The sequence below is a fragment of the Centropristis striata genome, chromosome 11 (assembly GCF_030273125.1).
Source record: "Centropristis striata isolate RG_2023a ecotype Rhode Island chromosome 11, C.striata_1.0, whole genome shotgun sequence".
NCBI lineage: Eukaryota > Metazoa > Chordata > Actinopteri > Perciformes > Serranidae > Centropristis > Centropristis striata.
This window is the reverse complement of record NC_081527.1, coordinates 11,011,049-11,034,588: the sequence shown is the minus strand read 5'-3', so window position 1 is coordinate 11,034,588 and position 23,540 is coordinate 11,011,049. Positions and strand designations below refer to the sequence as shown.

Below are 23,540 nucleotides of genomic sequence, written 5' to 3'. Positions count from 1 at the left end.
CTCAGACACTGGAAACCAGCAGCAAAAGCATGCATGGAACACCAAATGACTTGAAGATAATACACATTTCTGTGTCACCCTCTAGGTTCACGTCTCCAGCTACCTTGTGGCTGATAGGAGCCATGTTGGAGCAGTAGAATTCATGATCTGCTCTCATGATGTACGTGAGGTTTGAGTCCCTCTCGCTCCTCAGTCTCTGAGACGTGTAGCACTCCTGGCGCAGGTGCCGGGCATCACCTGCGTAGGGGTCAAAGGTCAGGACAACCACAGGTGTGATTTTTTCAAATTTTTTTTGCTGTCGTCTAAAAATTTACAATGCTTTCAAACATAAGTTTCACTAAAAGTTGACAAATCCCACTCCGTGCATTCCCATCGATTTTTTCCCCCACTAGTACTATTGAAAAAAATATTCAGGTTTTATTACTTTTTGTTCACTTGATATGAGGCCTAATTTTGTATATTTGAATAAAATTAACCAATAATAATAAAAAATATCAAAAAAACAGACACAAAGAGACACAAAAAGACAAAAAAACAGACACAAAGACCACAATCAGATGCATAATAACTTAAAACCACCACAAAGTCTGTGTCTTGCTCCTGTAGGACGGTGGGGCTTGTTGCATGTCTGTAAATAGGTGCCTATTGTGTCATAATCCATCCATTAGTCTATAAGTATATATTTTTTCTTTTTAGGTGAACTGCTCCTTCACTTTGTAACTCCAATGAGCAGCAGCTTAAACTGCCCTTAGGCATTAAAACTTTGTTTTTTCGTCACTCACCTCCCAAACCGTATTTGAGCCTGAGCGCGGAGCTCCACAGTGAGCCCTTCTGCTCCATCAGTCCCAGCATCCTGGTGCCGACCACGCCAGGCAGCAGGAGCTCCGCCTCCACAGAGTACTGCCTGCTGCTGCCGTCCCGCCGCCGCTCCAGAGCCACTGGTGTGGGGAATGATGGATAGAGCTAAATAACTTGTATGTGTTATATAAAACAAGGGTAAGGCAAGGCAAGGCAAGTTTATTTGTATAGCACAATTCAACACAAGGTAATTCAAAGTGCTTTACATACACATTAAAAACAGCAAGACACAATTGAAAACAATAAAAACAGTCAATTAAAACAGGGAAGATACAGCAGGATAAAAAAAAAAGAGATAAAATAATAAAAAGCACAAGTCAAACATTGTGTAGTTAAAAAGTAAGGGCAGTAGAGTAGAGCAGATAAGTGTTAAAGTTAAGAGTATGCTTCAGTAAACAATAGTGTTTTTAGTCCTGATTTAAAGGAGCTGACCGTTTGGGCAGACCTCAGATCTACAGGTAGTTTGTTCCACAGGTGAGGAGCATAATAACTGAAAGCTGCCTCACCCCGCTTAGTTCTTGTTTTTGGGACACGCAACAAGCCAGTTCCAGATGACCTAAGGGGTCTGGATGCTTCATAGAGAGGGAGCAGATCAAGCATGTAATTTGGTCCGAGACCATTCAGAGCTTTGTAGACCAGCAGTAAGATTTTAAAATCTATCCTCTGACTCACAGGAAGCCAGTGTAGTGATTTAAGGACCGGTGTAATATGGTCCAGTTTCCTGGTGTTTGTGAGGACTCTGGCGGCAGCGTTCTGGATCAGCTGCAGCTGCCTGATTGATTTTTTGTTAAGACCTGTGAAGATGCCATTGCAGTAATCCAACCTACTAAAAATAAATGCATGGATAAGTTTTTCCATGTCTTGTGGGTAACACTTTATATTAAGGTACACGTATTCAACATTAATTAGTTGCATCAGCATGCAAATTAGTAACATATTAGCTCTTAATTAGTCATTATTAAGTACTTATACATGCCTTATTCTGCATGGCCTTATTATACAACCAGTAAGCCATTAACTAAGAGTTTTCCCTCAATAAACTCAGAATTATTGCTTATTAATAGTAAGTAAGGAAGTTGTTGTACATGAGTTACGATCTCAATACGCTTGCTTGGAATGGACTTTATAAGGTGGTAGAACCACAAAAATTATTCTGTTATTCTCCCTTAATAACACTCAATGAATATGGTCTGTTCTTACATAACAAAACAACTACAAGTGTTAAAAGAGTCCAAATAACCCTAAATGAAGTCTTTGTTACTTAGAATATGTTCCCCATACTAAAGTGACATCTTGTTCATACTAATTTGCATGCTAAAAAGCAACTAATTAATGTTGAATATGTGTACCTTATTATAAAGTGTAACCAAAATGAGTGCTTTTAGCGAAAATAAAGGTGTGTTATAGTGCCAGTTGGATACCTGACAGAGAGACAGTTTCTCTGAACACGTTCTTCACAGTGGCAGAGAAGCTCGTCTTCCTGCCCAGTCCACGAGTAACATTAGCAGAGAGGATCATGGGATGTCCATTAGCGGCCAGTTTAGCTTCAAGGTGATAGCGTGTCCTCTGCTCTGACAGCAGGGTCTGAGAGTCGACCAAACCCTGAAGATGACAAAATAAATAACATCTTTTATGACTGAAAAATCATTTTCAGATCAGGTCATGTACAGTATAAAACTTGTATCCAAGGTTTGTGGCACATTGATTGTATTTGTAAAGCTATTTATTTGAACACACTATTCAGTGCTAATCAATTTTATCTTAGTCTGCATGGAATACTAAAGAAAAACTCAATACTTACCGTGATGTAATAATGAACTCCGTCAATCAGCAGCTCCAGTTTTCCTGACTTTATGTTCCTCTCCTGCTCAAGTTGCCCTGAGAAAACATGACATTACCATTAAACCCGGATTTGAAGTTTTTCCTTTGGTGTCCCTCTGTCAGTGGTGGAACCTAACTAAGTACATTTATTCAAATACTGTACTTAAGTACAGTTTTGAGGTACTTGTACTTTACTTGAGTATTTCCATTTTATATAACTTTATACCTCTGCATAATTACATGTTCCTTAATTTAATCTATTTCTTTTACCTTTTTTATGTATTCATTCTATTTATTGTTTTCTTATTATCCTATTTTATCTACTTATTATTTATTTATTTTATTTATCTATTTGTATTATTATTATTATTATTATTATTATTTACTTGTATGTACGTGCATGTATGTATGTATGTATTTTTTTTTCAAAAAGAAGAATATATATATATAATTTTTTATTTATTTTTACTTTTTTTCTTTTTTATCAATTATTTATTGATCTATTCTCCCCTTGTGTTTTGTGTGTTGATGTTTATTATGATGTCATTTATTACAAGTCCTATGTCAGCAAATGTTTTAATGTTTAAAAATGTTTATGATTGTAAAATGATTAAAATCCTAAAATAAAAAGTAAAAAAAAAACAAAAAAAAACTTTATGCTCCTACTTCACTACATTTTGGGGCAAATATTGTACTTTTTACTCCACTACATTTAGCTGACAGCTTTAGTTACTTTTCAGGTCAAGATTTAGAATTAAAAAAAAGATCATTTTAAAGTTATTCGATTTTTATTTTTTTTAAATTAAACTTCATAACAGTATATCAAGGAGTTAAAATGAGCATTACCTTGAGAAAATCAAACACTGCTTACATAAATTCATCGATAACAAAAATCCAATAATATATTCAGAATATATAAAACAATCTGAGTGGATCCATTCTGCATAACAAGTATGTTTACTTCTGATACTTTAAGTACATTTTGATGCTGATACTTTTGCACTTTTACTTCAGTAAGTTTTGAATGCAGGACTTTAACTTGTAGAGGAGTAATTTCACAGTGTGGTAGTAGTACTTTTACTTAAGTAAAGGATCTGAATACTTTTTCCACCACTGCCCTCCGTGACCAACCTTGTATGTGGATGGTTTTCAGAGGATGGATGATCCTCAGCAGCAGCCTGTGAGGGTTGAAGGTCAGGTCCAGAGACATGTCCCTGGGGATGGAGGACTGCGGTGTAGCCAGGAGGAGGTGGATGGAGGCTTCTCTGGGGAGCCATGTGCCTCTCTGAAACACAAGTTGGGGACACCTTTGGGTGTTAAATACAAAGAGAGAACCACCTCACATGTAGATCTTTGTATTTCCTCACACTGTAAAAAAAAAAGATAAACAATAGCTACTCAATAAAATTGAGGCAACAGATTGCAATATTATTAATTAAATCTAACTACGTCACTCAAAATTCTCTTGATTTAGAATCACATACACATAAAGATTATATTTAATGTGATCAAAATAAGTAGATTATATCTCAAACATTCAAGTTACTTAAACATCTGCCTCAAAATCAAGGAGACATTTATATTTAATACATTTTTATCAAATATATTAAGTAAAATTAAATTACTACAGAATCATTTATTAACGTGCACACCTGAGGAAGCAGCGAGTACGCAGCCTCCAGCAGGTAGTAATGGAGACCTCTGTCCAGCTTCAGCAGCCTGAGGGAGAGGTGGACAGGTCCTGGAGCTGGAAGTGAAACACCTGTGGCAGGTGACGGGTAAGAGGCGTTGGAGCACAGCTGCCAGCCGACCATCTTGGACCCTGCGAGGGAGCAGAGACCAGAGTTTTGTAACAAATCAGAGCCAATATCATGTGACCATCGCAGGTCTTGTCCATTATTACATGATTTAATGTCAGATAATATGAACTGCCCAACACCTGTATAAGACCACAGACAGTGTTTGAGGACTTACAGGTCTTTGGAGTGCAGCTGGTCTTCTGGACTCGACTCTTTGGCCCCTTTATCTCCTCTCTGTGGTCTCCACTGAGCTGAAACACTCTGGAGCTGGTGAACACAAAGATAACACATGCTTTCTAAGAAACCATTATCTTATACACCTCTCAAAATATTTTTTTGCTCCGTGTCATGCCTAATAACTTCCCTTAGCTGCTCTAAAATCACAGTAAACCACTGCCTGACTGACACTGTGTTTAGTTTAGGTTAAACAAAATATTGCAACATGTGAATCATAATAACTGAAACTTATAAGTAAGTGTGAAAAATATGTGTAAAATTTGGTAAGATAAGAGAAGTGTACACTTATATGCAGTGTAAACATATTACACGGTCGCCCATAAAGTATTGAGTGTATGGAAATGAACATACTTTTCAGAAGCCTGACATTTGTGTTTAAAATATTCTTTTTCTTTATTGATCTTATGTAATATTCAAATTTTCTGAGACACTGAGTTTTGGGTTTCCATTATCTCTAAGCCAGAATCATCAAAATGACAAGAAAAACAGGCTTTAAATATTTCACTCTACGCGTAATGAATCTATATGTATATATACTAGGGCCGGGACTTTAACACAAAAAGTAACGCGTAAAAAAAATTGACGCATTTTAATCACACTTATTTTTGTATCGCGGAACATTTCTCACTGGATGAGTTTCAGGCGGACCGATTATACTGGAGCACCAACTAGCGTTCATGAGTTCAGACAACAACAAACCACAGTGAAAATGAAGGATGAAGCGTGGTTTTGTTACAAAAAACGAACGGATGGAAGCGTCGATAAGAGCATGGTTGTGTTGCTATGCAACAAGGAATTCGCCGAATATCACCGCAGCACATCGAGCCTCTAGTATCACCTCAATGCAAAACATATAGCATAGTTTATTACCTATAGGCTACCTGAATTTCTGAAATGTACTATATTTCTAAATATGCTATTGCTACACTTAATGGCAAAAATTGCACTGGTCTGTTGGACTTGAACAAAAATAAGCAATATTTTTGTTGCTTAAGCTTATGTATTCAGTCATTAATCAATGGTATACTAAAAATCAATGTGAAAAAAATTGCTTCTCCCTGTTCTCAGGTCAAATATTTTATATGCGATTAAAATGCGATTAATTTCGATTTATTCATTACAAAGCCTCTAATTAATTAGGTTAATTTTTTTAATCGAGTCCCAGCCCTTATATATACATGTATATGTATAACGTATGAGTTTCACATTCTGAAATGATTGACAAAAAATATTGAACTTTTTCTTGATATTCTAATTTTTTGAGATGTGCCTGTATAAACCTTCCTTTAATCCTTGTAATAAACGCCCACACTGACCTGAGAGAGACGATGTCCATGACGTCCTCCGGTGTGTTGAGTGTGACCCTGGCGTCCCGGCCCTCCTGCAGCTGAACGCTGCCGTCCAGACTGGTGGAGCTCCTCAGCTCAGAGAGCCAGTCCACTGCAGCCTGACCCAAAGCACCGTCGACCCCCATCCTGGCAGACAGCCCCACGTAGGCGCTGAGAATACACATGTCACATGTCACACTGCTGCTCATTGAGCTCCACTGGCTACCTGTTGCAGCCCGCATCAAATTCAAATCTCTAATGCTGCCTACAAAGTTGTCTCGGGCACTGTTCCTACCTACTTGAACGGCCTGATTCAGACATATGCTGTTAGGGCCCCACGTCTCTGGAACTCTCTACCCCTTGAGGTCAGACAGGTTACATCACTAGCCTTTTTTAAATCCCTACTGAAAACTTTCTTTTATCGCAAAGCCTTTTTAACTACTTAATCTCTTAGTTGTTGTTTTCTCACCCAGCTCGTGCCACTTTCTATGTTTTGTCATTTGTGATTCCAACTTGTCTGCATTGCACTTTACTTTGCTTTGTTGTTTTATTGTAATTTTTTCTGTCTTCCACTATGTTTTTATTTCTTGCCTGTAAAGCACTTTGTAACTTTGTTAAGAAAAGTGCTATACAAATAAAGTTTATTATTATTATTATTATATGCTACCTCACGACCGTTGCGCTCTTCCAATGAACGGCGCCTGGCTCTGCCCCCCGTTGGTCCAAGGCAATCCAAACTCTTTGCATTTCTTGTTCCCCGCTGGTGGAACACACTACCAGTTCCTACCAGAGCAGGGGCGTCCCTCTCTACCTTTAAAAAACTCCTGAAGACCCAGCTCTTCAGAGAGCATCTTCTCTCCTAGCACCACATGACAATTCTACTCCTTAAAGAATTGTCACTAGCACTTATTGATGCACAAATAGCTCTTACTGCACTATACCTTGATTGTTTGCTTTTATTCTTCCTGTAAGTGGCTTTGGATAAAAGCGTCTGCTAAATGACTAAATGTAAATGTAGAATAAAGATAGCTGTCAGTTACTCTCTACTGAATGTACAGCTTGAAAACAAAAGGTCAGAGGTGTCGCCCTTGTTATATATATTGATATATATATTGAAGTACTTCGGTTTGATGTATCCAGACAGGGAGAAGTGAGAAGTGTCCCTGTAGTTGACGTTGCCCTTCAGACGCAGTGACAGCAGCGAGGTCATGTTGATGCCCAGTTTGACGGGCAAACCAGACAGAGACGGTAAAACTAGCTCGTCTGTCATCAGCACGGCCCTGTGGTTCAGCTGAACCTCCTGACCCTGGAGGACACAGAGGAAGGAAGACGGGTTGAGAGAGAAGACAGCAGAGTGTGTGAAAACACAAGGGGTAATGCATAGCATTTTTATTATGGAAAAGTTGACTTTCTCAGTTAGACTAGAATCAGATAAACTTAAGAATTTATGGGAAAACTGGGTTGATTTTGTAACACCATTGAGAAAAGACTTTATCTGATAAAAACAATGTATCTTATGGATCCCCTTGGTTTTTGCTACAAATTTTGTGTTTGGCATTATCCTTCAACAGGAGAGAAAGGTCTTTACAAGAGGGGAATGAAAATATGAATGGTATGGAGTAAGACAGCTGTCATAAAGATGTGTGCATGATTCCAACCATTCGTATTCATTCGGGTGATTGTTTGTTTATTGGGCATTAGGTTTAGTTTTTCTTTCTTTTTTTTCTCGTTTTTCTTTGCACCACACTTTGATTATTCCATTTGTTAGATTCACTAGTTTATGGGTGGTTGCACTTATGTATTTTTGTTTGTGTAGATTAAATCAGCGTAGATAGCCAGAGTTCTTTTGTTTATTGTGTTTTCGAATAGAAAGATAGTGGGGGGGAAACCGAGTGGGAAGATTGTTTTAGTTTGTTTGTTTTATGAGTTGGCGCCACCCACCGCCCTTTGTTCTTTGCCTCACTTTGTATCACTTTACTAGCCTGAAGAAGGTTCTCCTTTTATTACTGTTTGTTAACTTTGCTATTAATTAATAAATATCTGTATTTGCCCGAGTACACCGGCGTCCTGTTACATTCCCTTTTCCCGAGACCCAAATTGGGTTGTAACACATTAAACATTTGTATGTTAATAAAATAGTTGTACACAAAATTCTGCTTTCATATACATGAGTCTGAGAAATGGTTTGGGTTAGGATTGTTTTGATGTGAGTATGAATCTAAAAGCTGTGAATCTCTACGACTACGAAGTCTTCACTGTGAACACAAATTCAAGTTTGTGGGTACGAGGAGAAAATTGTTAAAATGACGTCACGTAGGTCACAGGCAGGTCACAGGGGAAAATAATCAAACCACGATTTCTCCAAACGCGAATGCACCAAAGCCAAGGATGACTGACAGCAGTGAACCAGGTGGAGAACAATCTTCTTCCAGCTTACCTTGAGCAGTTTAACAGCCAGTCCTGCCATGCTCAGCGACACTCGGTCCATCTGACTGTAGAGATCTTCACATGTGAACACGCTGAGCTCACTGCCAAACACCTTGACGCCGAGCCAACACCTGGGCCTGCTCTCCTCTCTTCTCCTTCCAAACAACTGGAGAGACAAAGAACAAACCTGTGGTGCAGATTGTGGATTTTCACTGAATTAAATTAACTTTACATGACCTGAAATCTTAAACTATAAAACCCAAATCCTCTTTCACCTCATTTCACCTTATAATGAAGTCATTACATTGAGCTATTTAAAGTATCCTAAAAGTGTATTTGTAGGGATGTTTGAGTAATTGGTGGATTAAGCAGCCTACTGACATTTATTAGTTTCAACTGCTCATAACACAGAAATCTAATCAGCTATTCACATGACAGAAAGTCAATGCATTTATTCATGAAGACGAGCTGCTGAAGTTTAAAGTGAGCAGAGCGAGCAGAATGAGGAAGAAAGGTGATTTAAGTGACTCTGAACGTCTGAGTATTTCACAAACTGCTGATCTAACAACTATCTCTAGGGTTTACAGAGAATGGTCCGAAAAAGAGAAAATATCCAGTTAAAATGCCTTGTTGATGACAGAGGTCAGAGGAGAATGGCCAGACTGGTTGCAGTGATGGTGTGGATGGGGGGGTGTCCACTCCCTTGGATTATGGCACAACGGATAGTAACATCTTGTCCTGTGTATTAACGTATATATTTCCAGAGTACTCTCACTTTTCTTTGCTCTCTCTTTCACAGGATGTGGAGCTGTGGTCCTGCTCGGCATCACTAATGCTGGTCTCACTGCTGTGGATCTGGTTCGGCCCCAGAAGGGAATGCTCCTCTCCTGGTCCACTCTACACTCACCATCACTGCTGGCCAATGGTGGCGCTTCATCACCTGCTGCTGTCTCCTCCCAGAGCTCCTGCTTCCTCTTCTTTTTCCCCTGTTAAAAGGGTTTTTTGAGGAGCTTTACCCTGGCCGCTGTGAGGGTCTAAGGACAGAGGGTGTTGTACCATGTACAGTCTGTAAAACCCATTGAGGCAAATATGTGATTTGTGATTTTGGGCTATATAAATAAAATTGACTTGACTTGACTGGTTCAACAGGTATGTAGAAGAGCATCTCTGAACTCACGTCCAACCTTGAAGCAGATGGGCTACAGCAACAGATGACCACACCACCACTTTATTAGGTACACCTTGCTAGATAATAAAGTGGCTGGTGAGTGTCAAACTATCCTACATGTTTGCCTTACTCTTATGATCATCCTTATCCATCTTTTTTAAAAACTCTCCAGTAACTCTCCTGTAAATCTTACTGTACATTCCAAGGTATTAAACAAAAAAAATAAAAAATTTTACTCCTCCTAAAATGAAATGCTTTAAATAAATAAAAGAACCTTGTATTGTTAATCTTGTGTTTTATCTAAGCATTTCTAGTTACTTTTATTGTCAGAGGACTCTGTCCATTCTAATGCTAGTTTAAGGTTTCTCAGATTTATATAGACAATAAACAAGATATTTCACAAATAGCAAAATGGTATATTTGAAGCAGGGAATATAATTTAAATCCTTGCAATGTGGATATATAATATTTAGGTATTTATTCAGTAAATTACTTAACCCATGGCACTTACTCTTGTGTTGTTTCTTGACTACATATTTGTTTGTGTTGTACTAACTCTCAATAGTATGTTGCTCTAGATAAAAGCATCTGCTAAATGACAATGTAGAAATGTAGAAATGTATTTATTTGCTGTCTTGAAATCTTGTAGCTTGAATTAGTGGTTATCAAGGTTATTATTCAATTCATCAATAAGTTGATGTGCAGAAAATCATTAATCATTAATGGTTTTGCTAATTGATTAATCATTTTAGTCACTTTTTAAAGAAAAATGCAAAAAGTTGATGATTTTGGCTTCTCAAATGTGAGAATTTGCTGCTTTGTGGTGTCTTTCAATACTTAACGTAAACTAAATATCTTTTGGTTTGGTGCTGTTGGTCAGATAATAATGGTCATTTTAGTTGCAATCTTAATCCAGGCATTTACTTTAACTATTTCAGTATTATACAAAGGCACAGCCAAGATAACAATAATGACCAAATGTCTGAAATCTAAAATGCGATATAAATGGCTACCCGTGTGCTGCAACACCATCCCCACCTGTCATACAACAGTCTGGTCTTTGTATCAAAAATGACCAAGTTAACATGAACCGAACACACAGTGACCTCACCATGGCCCTGGCCTGGCTCAGATAGCTGCTGGTGCTGGATAAACACATTTCTTTTTCTCCTTGATGACCATCATCTGTTTTTCTTCGGCTCCTCTGGGCCTCTTTGGGCTGTTTCCGACTTCGAACCACAGACTCTCCATCAGAGTCGGGCGTCTGTCGACCGAAAACGTTCTTCAAAAGCGGTTCAGCGTTTTCAACGTGAAGGTCAACCTGAGTTAGGTAACAAAAATGCATGTAGTTAACAGAATTTTGTAAGACTCTAATATACTTTTAGGAAACTATTGGATTTCAAACTCACCTCCAGAAGGTTGTGGGCTCTGCCGTGAAAATAAACTGTCAGGTTGGTAGAGGCAGATCTCGGGAGAAAGGATTTAGGAGAGAAAACTAAAGACATTTCCACATTTGTAATCCCCATGCCTGAAACAGAAAAAGAAACAAAGCTGTGGATACAGGCCGCACTTTAAATTAACTGTTTGCAAAAGCTCCGCCCCCTTAGTTACTGTTGCTATGCCCATCAAGCTTCTAGGACCGTCTGCAGCCATGGAGCGGACCGGCGATGTGTTAGCGGGTGTTTTGGAGTTTTGGCTGCCAATAAACAAAATGCTACAAAGATTAAAATAAAATGAATGAAACGATATCGCCAGCGTTAGTGTCGTTTTGCCGACTCCGGTAAACCCAAGGCTAACATACATGGTCAAAACTCTATACGGTTTGAAAGAGAAGAAGTTAGACTCTAGTTTCACACCACTTAATTAATTGGAAACATAACATGACCATTTATATTAGTAGTTAATGTGAAATGTTGATAGAATGTTAGCCAATAGCTGGCCGATGTGGGATTTAGTGATGCTAGCTATTAGCACTGTACAGCCCTGTATGTTAAACTCCTAACAACATTGCTAGCAAGCATAGCATGCTAATTTTGCGAGTTTTTTTTAATAAGTTTGTTGGACTAGTTCTGCACCAGTAGTGGTAAGGATACTAAGTGACAGGAACCATAACTGTTAGAATCCGGTTTGTCTCATTTAACATAGACAACTGTGAGTTAGCTCAGGTTTGCTAGCTAGCAGCTTAACTTGGAGCAGACATTTGTGTGTCTTTTGATCTTGAGATATTATGTGTGGAGTCTCCCACACTCTTTAATCCACAGCCAGCAACGCTCCTCTTGTTTTTTGAGTTTTGGAAAAGGGGAAAAAACGACTCCTGCTAAACTCTGAGGGTACCTGTTGTCAGATTTACAAATCCTGCACACGTTTCACTGATGCTCAGAGAAACTTGTCGGAACTTCTTCTCTTAGTAACGGTTGCTAAGCTATGATTGGACGAGGAGCTTACGAGGGAGGAGTTTTGCAAACGGTCAATTGTTCACCACCTCGTCCTCATTAGTAGCTTCTGCAAATGATAATTGCATGTTAATGTGAAATGTTAATTTATGTAATTATGGAAAATTCAGACAATTTGAAGCTGAAGTGAAGCCATCATTACCTGATGAAACAGTGTGGTCAGAATAGGATGAGTATTTCAGAAACTCTGCCTCAAAGTCTCTGCTGATGATGTCATCAGGCAGCAACTCAATCAGGGCCTGCTTCATGGGGTCCTCGCTCCGCAGGACATTCGTCAGGTGACTCCACACATATGAGCCCACTAGAGAAGCAGAAGAGAAAAGGCTTTCATGTGAAGATGAACAAGAAAATCAACAATATATGATAAAAAAAATACAAATTTAAAAAAAGAATTTAAAAATTAAAAAAAACAAAGACTAAATAAGTAAATAAAATAACAAGAAATAAGTAAAAATACTTGGAATAAATGGAGGAAAAAAGGAAAATTAAGGGATATAATATTATATGTATGTATAAATTACATTATAATACAAATATAAAAATTGAGTATTTTAAATAACTGATGTCTATAAAGAGTTTGAATAAAAGTAATCGAGAATCCTTTTATATATATTTGAGTATTTTGGAGAAACATGGTGGAATTGAAGTTTGTGCATAATTAGAAAAACAACATGGACCACCAGCTTTGTATAAAGACACAAATGTAGCCAATTTAAAGACTTATGGTCCAACTCCTAAATAAAGAAAGTAAGTGGCTGCAATAAAGAATCTTTCACCTGTTTGACAATGAAAGCAGTAATCTGACCATGAGCAGCAAAGAACTAAATTAATCACTAACGTCTATTGAGAAGCTGCTCTGAGCATCCTTTTACAAACTTCAGTGGTTTCAGTCAGACCTTGGCTGGAGGTCTCGTTCCTCAGCGTCTTCTTCACCATTTCAAACACGTCCTGATCGGGGCAGAGCATGAGCTGCTGGTATGCAGCGATTCTGACCTCGGGATCCTCCTGGGAGGAGCGGTACAGCTGCAACAGCACAGACCTCTGAAGGAAGGAAACTGCTGTCAGTCACTGATGTTCGACTGCTCATCACCTCTTCACCTCCACCTCAACTCATCAGGAATCAATTAGAACATCAGCCTCTGTCATGTGGAGACTTATATTTATATTTGAGTCACTAGGGCCTTCGCCTAAAAGTAAACTTTGGATGAAAAATCAGTGGATCAGGATCAGTGTCCTGTCAGTCTATTTATAGTTATGAAGAGCTGGAAGTAGGCGACGTTTTGTTTTTTCCACAAATTCAACAGAACAATATGTGAAGGAATGTGCAGAAGATGCTTCCTGATGTCATTCATACAAATAGATGAAGGTTCAACATCAACATTAGGCCTATATTAGACCTTCTGTGTTTTTTCTATATTATATATCTTTATATATTTTTTCTATATTATATATCTGTCATATACCACTTATACTACACTGTGTATATCTCTGTGTATATATATATATTTATTAATTGCTGTTCATACTACTATACTATATATATATATATATATATATATTCTTATTCTGTCTTCTATATCTACAATCATGGAAAAAAATATTAGACCCTTGTTTTCTTCAATTTCTTGTTCATTTTAATTCCTGGTACAACTAAAGGTACATTTGTTTGGACAAATATAATGATAACATCTTGATAATGTTTTTGGCTATTATCAAGACAACCAAAAATGTCTAGATATCAGCTCCTAAATTAAACTCTTATGAGCTATTTTTGTTGTTATCATTATATTTGTTTAAACAAATGTGCCTTTAGTTGTACCAGGCATTAAAATGAACAAGAAATTGAAGAAAATAATGGCCTAATATTTTTTTTCCATGACTGTATGTGTCTGTATCTTGAGCTGCTATGACAACTAAATTTCCCCACTGCGGGATAAATAAAGTCTTATCTTAACTCACATCTGCTGAGCAGGGGAAGCGTCTGAAGGCTTGGATGGCAGCACGTCTCAACTCCAGTGCAGTCGAGTGGCCGAGCATGAAGCACTTCAGCAGAGGAATGAAGACCGGAGCGGACAAACCAGTGTTTCCTACAGATTTCAGTGCATAAAAAAGCTGTGGGGCGACAAATTATATAGACATTGTTTATGCCAACTTGTTCAAATCACCAGGTGCATGACAGGAAATGCATCTAGTGCATGGCTCAGTCTGAAAGCACCTTGTTTCCAGTGGGTTGTTCCTTCTCGCAGCCTTCCTTCAGGGTGTCCTCAAGTGTCTGCATAAAGGTCTGTACTTGAGGAAGTTCACTGCAGGAGGCTTGAGACCTTTGGCACAGTTGATAGACCAGACATGATCCAGCTAACAGCGCCTTCGACTGAACCTCTGGGACCTCCAGTAAGACCTGAGACAGACAGCAGAGACTCTAGGCCTTAGTGTTGCTTTAACAATGAGGAATGATTAGGATCTGACCTATATGTCTGAGGAGTGATTACAGAAAGTATGAGAGGTGTAGGTCATCATTAATGTCACATAGATTTCCTACATTGATGGAGTCGATGATCTGTGGCGAGGGATGAGGGATGAGGGCTATGGTGGTGAGAAAAGCGTGCGCCTGCTCCTCCTCCAGCTCTTTGTTTCTCATTAGTTCTGTCAGTAGTATGATGCAGTTTTCAGATCCACAGGCTGGTAATGCATCCAATAACGGCTGCCTGTCCAACCAGCAAATCAACATTAGTATCAACCTCTGCTGTATGTACCCTGTGTCATATAGTGTAATACAGTGTTGTAAAAATGGCTGTGAGCTACTTTCCTGTTTCCGCTCTTCATGCTAGGCTAACCAACTGCTTTCGGAAGCTTCATATTCATCATAGAAACAGGAGAATTTAACCAATCTTCTATTTCTTCTATTTCTTTAACATTTTCCTTTATCCCTGGCTTCACCTATAAAATGTCACTTAAACTAACGACAACAAAGAGACTACAAAGAGATGCTAAATAGCTGAAGAGGGACACAAAGAGACTCAACAACGGGCAAAACAACCACAAACAGACACAAAACAACTACAAAGAGACACAAAATGACAAAAAAACATACAAAGCAACTACAAAGAAGCACAAAACAACTACAAAGAGAAACAAAAATTAGATCAAAGAGAGACAAAAAGTCAAAAAGAGAAACAAAATTACTACAAAGAGACTCTTAATGACTATGAAAAGGGGAAAACAACCACAAACAGACACAAAACAACTACAAAGAGACACAAAACAACTATGAAGATTCTCAAAATTAGAACAAAGAGATACAAAATGACAACAAAGAGTCTCATAATGACTATGACAAGGGGGGAAACAACCACAAAGACTCAAAACGACTACAAAGAGAATCATAACAATTACTAAAAAAGGGGCTAAACAACCATAAACAGACACAAAACAACACCAAAGAGACAAAAAATGACAACAAAGAGACGCAAAACAACTACAAAGAGACACAAAATTAGAACAAAAAGAGACAAAAAGTCAACAAGAGAAACAAAATGACTACAAAGAGACTCATAATGACTATGAAAAGGGGCAAAACAACCACAAATACTCAAAATGACTACAAAAAGATTCATAATCACTATGGAAAGAGGAAAAAAACAAGAAAGAGACACAACCAAAACAGATGAACCAACTTAAAACTCTGTTTATCTTGCTCCTATGTAGCAGATGTGAGGGAGTTGAAGGGGGTCTGCGATAGAAGAAACTGCGGACTAAGGAGGGGCCCTGTAAGTCATCTGTGTCTCTAAGTACTCTCTGATTAGATTGGCTACTGTCCCACACAGACTGCCCTTTGTCTTCTTGCTGACTTGGCCAGAGGCTGCGTATTTTTGCAATCATAACCCATAAACAAGAGCCCTTTCAGCTTTAAACCAATTTACTGGCAGTTAAGCACTAGAGATTTTATTAGCTATAACAAATGTGGAAATGTGAAACTTAAACTGTCATGTGGAGACATTGACGAAGAACTGAATGGCATTAGACGTTAAATACTCCGTCCTAAAACACTGAGGAAGTACTGACCAGTCATTGCGGCACTTGAAAGACGCTTCTTGCCAAAGTGTCTTGAGTTGAGAGAGAGTCAGATCTCTCAGCTGGAAAGTCAGTTGAAGGAACTCTTGTGATACCTAGGATCAAAGCCAAACATATATACAGACTTACAGGCATCGTAAAAAGGGATAGAACCAGATCCTGTCGCCTCCTGCAGAACTGTGAACACACTTTTTCTTCCCATCAATCACCTGATCCCCATACAGTAATTATATTGCAGAGTGTGTCAGACTCTGGCTCTGACGGCCTCTTTTAAACACCTCCATGTAAACAGACTGTGATGAAGGCTGCCAGATTAGGCTTGGCTGGCCTCCTGAGTATTGGAGACATTAAAATGATACATAGCAAAGCCTCAGGGGAAGTTAAACCACGAGTACAAACACCAACAAACCGACTGAGGTCTGGCAGCGTGCAGGCTACTTAAAAGTGATTCATATTCATTTGATGAAAGGAGCTGCAGCATGAAAGTGTTAGGGGGAGACACAGGTGCCTAATAAACTTGCACTAATTTTTTTTGCACTGTTTATGCACTACCTCATATAAATATCTGCTCGTACAGTATTTCTTCTTGTATATTATTTCCCTGTATTCATATATTTTTTTGTCTCTTGAATTCGGTAATTTTGCACAGTTATACTTAAACTACTTGGTTTTTTTATTTAACTTTTATTCTTTATTTCTCTAATTCTCTTATTTGGGTGAATTTAGGAGAAATCCACAGACACAAATAGACAAAGTGTAGTAAAATAAACACTTAATGTGTATTTTGGATGTTTTTTCTCTCACAAATCTGAAAGAAGAAGATGATTCGATAGGAACTTTTTATCAATATATTGCAATTGCAATTCCAGCAGCAGCACAACACCAATACAATAAAATAGAATAGAATAAAGTTAAAAACTAGTCTGAATGTGCAAAATTAGAGCGTTCAAGAGACAATAAAAAAGACAATATAAAATGTAAATACAAGGAAATACTATAAATACAACAAAATATATGCTATAATAAGACATTTTATGTAAGGAAAATAGGTCTCAAAGACAGGTGCAGTGGTGGAAGAAGTATTGAGATCCCTTACTTTAGTAAAAGTACTAATACCACACTGTAAAATTACTCCACTAAAAGTAAAAGTCCTGCATTCAAAACTTACTTAAGTAAAAGTACAAAAGTATCAGCACCAAAATGTTCTTAAATTATCAAAAGTAAAAGTACTCATTATGCAGAATGGACCCACTCAGATTGTTAAATATATTCTGAATATATTATAAGATTATTATTATTATTGATGCATTTATGAAAGCAGTGTTATAATTTTCTAAAGGTAGGGCTAAATTTAACTACTTAATATACTGTTATGAGGTTTAATTGAAAGAAAATATGCATAAACTGTATCATGTTTATGTTAAATCACCTGAAAAGTAACTAAAGCTGTGAGCTAAATGTAGTGGAGTAAAAAGTACAATATTTGCCTCAAAATGTAGTGGAGTAGAAGTATAAAGAAAGTTACATAAAATGGAAATACTCAAGTAAAGTACAGGTACCTCAAAATAAAAGTACTTGAGTAAATGTATTTAGTTACATTCCACCACTAGACAGGTGAACTGAAACAGAAAATAATAAACACAGTTAACCCTTAATAGGGCACTCATTGAAATACTTGCAAAATCCAAATTTCAACCCTAGAGAATATTGGAGGATATTACATACTGTCAGAATGTTTAAAAAAAAAACATAGGGACCCGGGGCAGGGGGGTAATATTTTGAGAAAAAAATTTACGAGATTAAAGTGGCAAATCTACGAGAAAAAAATGCACAGATTTATGAGATTTAAAGTGGTGAATCTGCGAGATAAAAGTTGCTTTTCCCCCCACTTTTTTCTTGTAAATTTGCGACTTTTTTTACACAGATTTGCTACTTTAAAACTCTTAAATCTGCAACTTTTTTTCTTGTAGGTTTGCCACTTTAATCTAGTAAATTTGCAACATTTTTCACGAAACATATTACCTCCCCACCCCCCGGTTTGTATTTTTATTTTTATTCATACTTGGCCCTAATATGCCGTCATAGTCAAGTTCTCCTCGTATCATACTGATTGGTCAGATGTCATGGTGTCACTGTCTGTGATGTAGCCTGATCTTTGCTGATGAGCTGGAAGAAATCCATGTGGTTCTACGACCTCACAGAGAGACATGGGGACCTAATTTTTATATCCGCTGAAGTTACCAAATATAGTTCTTCACCCGATAAAGGGTTAAAAGCTGATTGGAGGCCTACCAGTTGTGGGTCTGAGGTGAGGCTGCATAACATCCTGACAGTCTGACTGGCTTGCTGAGGTGTTGACGCTTTGGCTTTCCCTGCAGCCCCCTCGTCCTCAAACTGCAGGTCAGTGAGCACGCCGACACCTAAGGAATCTGTGTGAGCATTGAGGAGAGCAAACATCAGGCCGGTGTGTGTTAAACAGAATGGTTGCAACTGCTAAAAGTGACAGTCCTGACCTGCTCCTGAAGGAGACCCCGGCTGGGCTCTGAGCAGGAGCAGAGTGGACACCGTTTGGGTCTTCACCAGCCCTGTAGTCCTGGACCATGTTGCCATGAAAACGGCTTCAGTACAGTTGACCTCTTCCATCACTGTGGATCCATGGCGCTGAACACAGTGCAGCTCTGACTGCACCGACTAGCAAACAAACAAAAAACCACAAAACAAACTTGTCACAAAAGCATAAATCAAGTGCGTCTGTTGAACAAAGTTGCTGATGTAGTGGGCGAGAAGGGACATCCTGTTATTCAGTGGTGCAGAAAAGTGACTTTCAACTTCCACTTTCTTTAAACTCAGAAACCAGAGAGTAGAAAAAAGCAATCCACATGCACAATGTACCACCAGGGTCACAGCTAGTCTCATGGTTTACAAAGTACGACAGAGATCCTTAAGTTTCCCCAGCACCCTGCAGCTGTGGTAAGCTACATTTCATATAATGCACATACAGTGGTGGAAAGTAACTAGGTACATTTACTCAAGTACTGTACTTAAGTACAATTATGAGGTACTTGCACTTTTCTTGAGTATTGCCAATTTATGTAATTTTATACTTCTACTCCACTAAATTTAGAGACAAATATTGTACTTTTTACTCTACTACATTCAGCTGACAGCTTAAGTTACTTTTGGGGTCAAGATTGAACATAAACAACATGATACATTTAGAGTGATTAGACATTTGTTTTTAAATGATACCTCATAACAGTATTAGTTAGTTAAGATGAGCCCTATCCGGACAACAGTAAAACGCTGCTTACATAAATGCATCAACAAATAATCTAATAATATATTTAGAATATATTTAACAATCTGAGTGGGTTCATTCTGCATAATGCTGATACTTTTGTACTTTTACTTCAGTTAGTTTTGAATCCAGGACTTTTACTTGTAGTGGAGTAATTCCACAGTGTTTTATTAGTACTTTTACTTAAGTAAAGGATGTGAATACTTCTTCCACCACTGTGCACATACACTATAAACAGTACATTAATTATTGCACTTCATCATCATAAAGTACATGTTATTGTCCTATAAACAATCAAGTATGTTTTGTGACAGCAAGAGTGACAAATTAAAACACGTTTCAAAATGTGTCAATTGTTTGTAACCAAATTTCTGGCCCTTTTGTTAAAAATCCACAATAAAATTCAGGCGTTTTTAATTATTTCCAGCCCCTACAGCAAACCCTGAACAATGCAACCCAACATGCCTATTTTGTTTTAAATTACCTTTTAATTTATATACAAAAATGATGGTGAAAAAAAAGTGCTGTTTCAGAGCTCCACATGCCAACTAACATTAAATTGGAGGAATATTGAATCATTGACAAATATATTTGACCTAAAAAATATATATTCCATATATCCATATTTAAATAGACATACAAAATATAAACATACATACATACATATAAAATTGGAATCAGCCTATAACATAACTACTAGAGGTGGGGGGGGAAAAAATCGATACAGCATAGTATTGCAATATTTTGCGTCAGGATTTTGAAAGTTGTTGAAATAACGATACAAAGTCTTTTTCCATGTTTCATTAAAAAAGTCAGAGCAGAGAAGCTTTAAGTTGAGGAAAGTTTGATAAAATGCTGCAGTTGCTGTCATCCATACATGTTTGATATCAGTTCAGATCAGTTTGACTGAATACTTTGTTGGTCACTGTGGAGAAATAAAAAGAAAGTGAGATGAATAGACTGAGAATTGTGGACACAAAATGCAGTTAAACAGTTAAATCGCAATATATTGTATCGCAATACTCACCATATCGCAAAATGCTTAAAATCGCAAAAATATCGTATCGTGATTCAAGTCTCGGGATAAAATCGTATCATGGGGCCTTTGGGGATTCCCACCTCTAATAACCACCACGTATACATTTTAGTTTGTAGAATATCCCCAAAGTTGCTACAGATACTCTAAAGTTCCTGATTAAAACCTGAAATTTCCAGAAAAAGTGCATGGCCTCAGTGAGTGCAACACTTCTAACAAAGCAGGAAGAGAAATAAACTCACTGTATCTTCAGTTAAAGACACTGAATGGGGCCAGAAGTTTTCCAGCCTGGAGTGCTGGCACTGTTTAAGATCCCTGCTCTTCAGCAGTACAGGTCCCCTCCTCTCATACCTGCTGGTGCACGTCCCGTACACATCGGTCTGAGACAGAGGCGTTAAAGAAGAGTCAGATGATCACCATGTGAATGCACCATAATACGACAAGAAGCACTTAATGACAGTTATTATTTGTAGTAGGAGTCGAGGTGGTATTTGTCAGACTAGAAGAGGCAGTGGTGTATTAAAGAGCCCTCATTAACGCTCACCTCCTTTTCTGATTCCTGTTTGGAGGCCATGCGGGAGGTCTGGAGCATGCTCAGTAGAGCCCTTTTAATGTTGAGGGTCCACACCTGCTCCCCCTCCTGGAGACAGAGGGCCGTGACCTTTCCCCCCTGGAGGGAGAACTTGAGGCGCGTTCTCTCCAGTGACTCCCTGGGAAACAAAAACACCAGATGAGCCCCCCGAGACCCGAAAACACAGACAAGTGAAGCATCTGAACAGAGTATCACATTCATAGGAAAAACAGTTGCAGCATTCCAAAATGATTTGGAGTTAACACTTTGAAAGCTGCAGACTTAAAGCAGACACATGCATTTATGCCAAAATAACATTCATTCATTTACTTCATAAAAACGTGTATGAAATCAAACAGAATATTACCTAAGGCTCTTTAAACGCTGCACAGAGTGTTCTTTCTGAGGGGAAAGTCGCTTTATCTGTGGATTCCTAATCTGTAGGACAAAGGTGCATAAATCATTGACTTTTTGCAGCACTTTCTTTATTTTCATTTTCACTTTAATTGAAACTTACCTGCATCATTAGGTGACACTTGGAAACCACGTCAATATCAACCACACAGTCCAAAGCCAGTCCATTCCTGCCAGCACTGGAGCCATGAAGGGTTGTAGTAATTGTCGTGCTGTACCTGTAAGTGTACCTCACCCCTCTCTGATAGGACAAGTCAGAGGTAGAAAACCCTGAAGACATGAAATAATAATCATAAGATTCAAGGAAAATAAGCATTTCACTGAGTCATATCTTGTAGTGCAAATAAATCTCTTGTCTGTCTTGTAAGTCTTGCATGAAAAAAAACTCATAATTTAAGTATTTGTCACTAAGCATGCACCATATTAGATATAAGCAAGAAAGTGGGTTCTCACCAGCACAACTTGAATCACAGAGGTTCTGTTCCGTCTGAGAGCAATCACCTACTGCAGAGAAAATCAGGTCAATAATCTCAGACATAGTGACAAAAAAAAGGTCTTCTCAAAGAAAGCCTGCTAAACATAAATACTGAATACTCAAAGTCATGTCATCTTAACTGATAATCAAGTCAACTCTGCTTTCAATGGATGACTGAATGACACGCACCACGAATGACTACAGCGCACAACAAAAGCTAAAAACTCACCATGTAGCAGGAGAAAAATTAATGTAACATGCAGACAATTGAGGAGTAACAAGGACATAGCCATAGCAACGCCAAGTCACTGCAGGTCTGGCTGCCTCCAAGCCTCCACATGTAAGCGAGAAGAAAACCAAGCACTGTTCACAGCCACTGAAAGACCACGCTTGTACGTGGGCTTCCACAGTGACCCATGGTGCTCACAGCGACCAATCAGGAAATACCTTCCAAGCTGGAGCTACAAACACTCACCGAGCCAATCACTCACTGAGGTTTTCTTATCCCCCCTCCATTAAGTTGGACGGACATAAGTCATCAGCCACATATGGAGGGAAATCCAGTTTATGGAGGAAAGTTAAACAGTATTAAAGCTGGCAGGGTGGCAGCATAATACACAATCTGAGACATGAGGGCTTTTCACACTGCAAATTCTATACAAAAGCCTAGTCCAGGGCTAAGAATAGCCCAGGGCTAACAGATAACCTTTTAATTTAGCCCATTTTCACACACAGCAAGGGGTAAAATCAGCCCAGCGGTATACATTTCACATTGCATTTCCACTAGCTCCAGGGTAAATGTATGAAAACGTGACTAATGTTAATATTCTAGATTTACATTGTTTACTTTGCACTGTTTCAAAGTGGCAACTTTTAGCCTGATGGTTAAGTCCATTTTTTTTCAGGGGCCAGAAACCCTTAGCTAAAAAGCTGAGGTAAGCACACTTTGGACTTTGCCAGTGTTAAAGCTTTCTTTGCCACAGGCTAACACCTCCCTTAGCCTGGGGCTAAGCCTAAACACTGTCTGCAGGGATAGCCTAGGACAAAATAACAAGAAAACATCATATAGTACAAAAGTATAGCTACAAAACAGAAAAAAACAAAAACAAAGTATTGTTGCTACTGTGATCTTCTTCAACATTAAAATTGATTTGATGGATAAGATTAAGTATAATCTACATATTTCTGCATAGCCTGCACACGCTGTCAATATGACCATAATCAATAAGCCACACAACCAGTATGGACTCTAACCTATTAAAAGCTGATTCATAAAGTTCTCTGAAGACAAACAACTACAGTTGAGAGAGGTAAGCATGAGAGAGAGAGAGAGAGAGAGAGAGAGAGAGAGAGAGAGAGAGTCTGTCGTTTATGGATTAAAACTCGTGAAACTAGTAGAGATTCAGGGGGATATCGTGGTCTTTATTTGCCAGAAATGACACAATAAACAGCCCTGGAGCACGCAGCCACGTTCTTCAGCCTTCTGGTGGGATCAAACTAAACTACTCATCACGCCTTTATCCCCATCTCCTTCCCCCCATCATTACCCAAGCTGCCTGCCACCTACTTTCCACGATGCACCCG

The 23,540-nt window shown here is 38.4% G+C and overlaps 1 protein-coding gene across 1 annotated transcript; it reads right to left on the bottom strand.

The window, feature by feature from the left end:
• Positions 1-2,259: 2,259 nt before the first annotated feature.
• On the bottom strand, positions 2,260-22,328 carry LOC131980233 (apolipophorins). The gene is made up of 24 exons (XM_059344445.1): positions 22,186-22,328; positions 21,935-21,985; positions 21,585-21,751; positions 21,435-21,505; positions 21,041-21,206; positions 20,739-20,876; positions 18,676-18,853; positions 18,455-18,591; positions 16,154-16,257; positions 14,631-14,796; positions 14,307-14,489; positions 14,051-14,203; positions 12,988-13,132; positions 12,234-12,392; positions 11,048-11,166; positions 10,750-10,959; positions 8,481-8,636; positions 7,165-7,349; positions 6,032-6,214; positions 4,654-4,745; positions 4,332-4,501; positions 3,811-3,964; positions 2,660-2,736; positions 2,260-2,460 (listed from the first exon to the last, which is right to left on the bottom strand). Exons 1-24 carry the CDS (start codon positions 22,247-22,249, stop codon positions 2,260-2,262), a joined length of 3,429 nt encoding a protein of 1,142 aa, XP_059200428.1. The 5' UTR covers positions 22,250-22,328.
• Between the last annotated feature and the right edge of the window lie 1,212 nt (positions 22,329-23,540).

What these genes read in the sequence shown, in the direction of transcription:
- LOC131980233 (XM_059344445.1), bottom strand. Translation starts at nt 22,249, where the DNA reads ATGGCTATGTCCTTGTTACTCCTCAATTGTCTGCATGTTACATTAATT. An exon ending in AACAGGAATCAGAAAAGGAG is followed by an intron (nt 20,877 to 21,040) that starts GTGAGCGTTAAT and finishes CCTCTGTCTCAG; the next exon opens with ACCGATGTGTACGGGACGTG. An exon ending in CAGCTGCACTCCAAAGACCT is followed by an intron (nt 4,502 to 4,653) that starts GTAAGTCCTCAA and finishes GCTCCCTCGCAG; the next exon opens with GGTCCAAGATGGTCGGCTGG.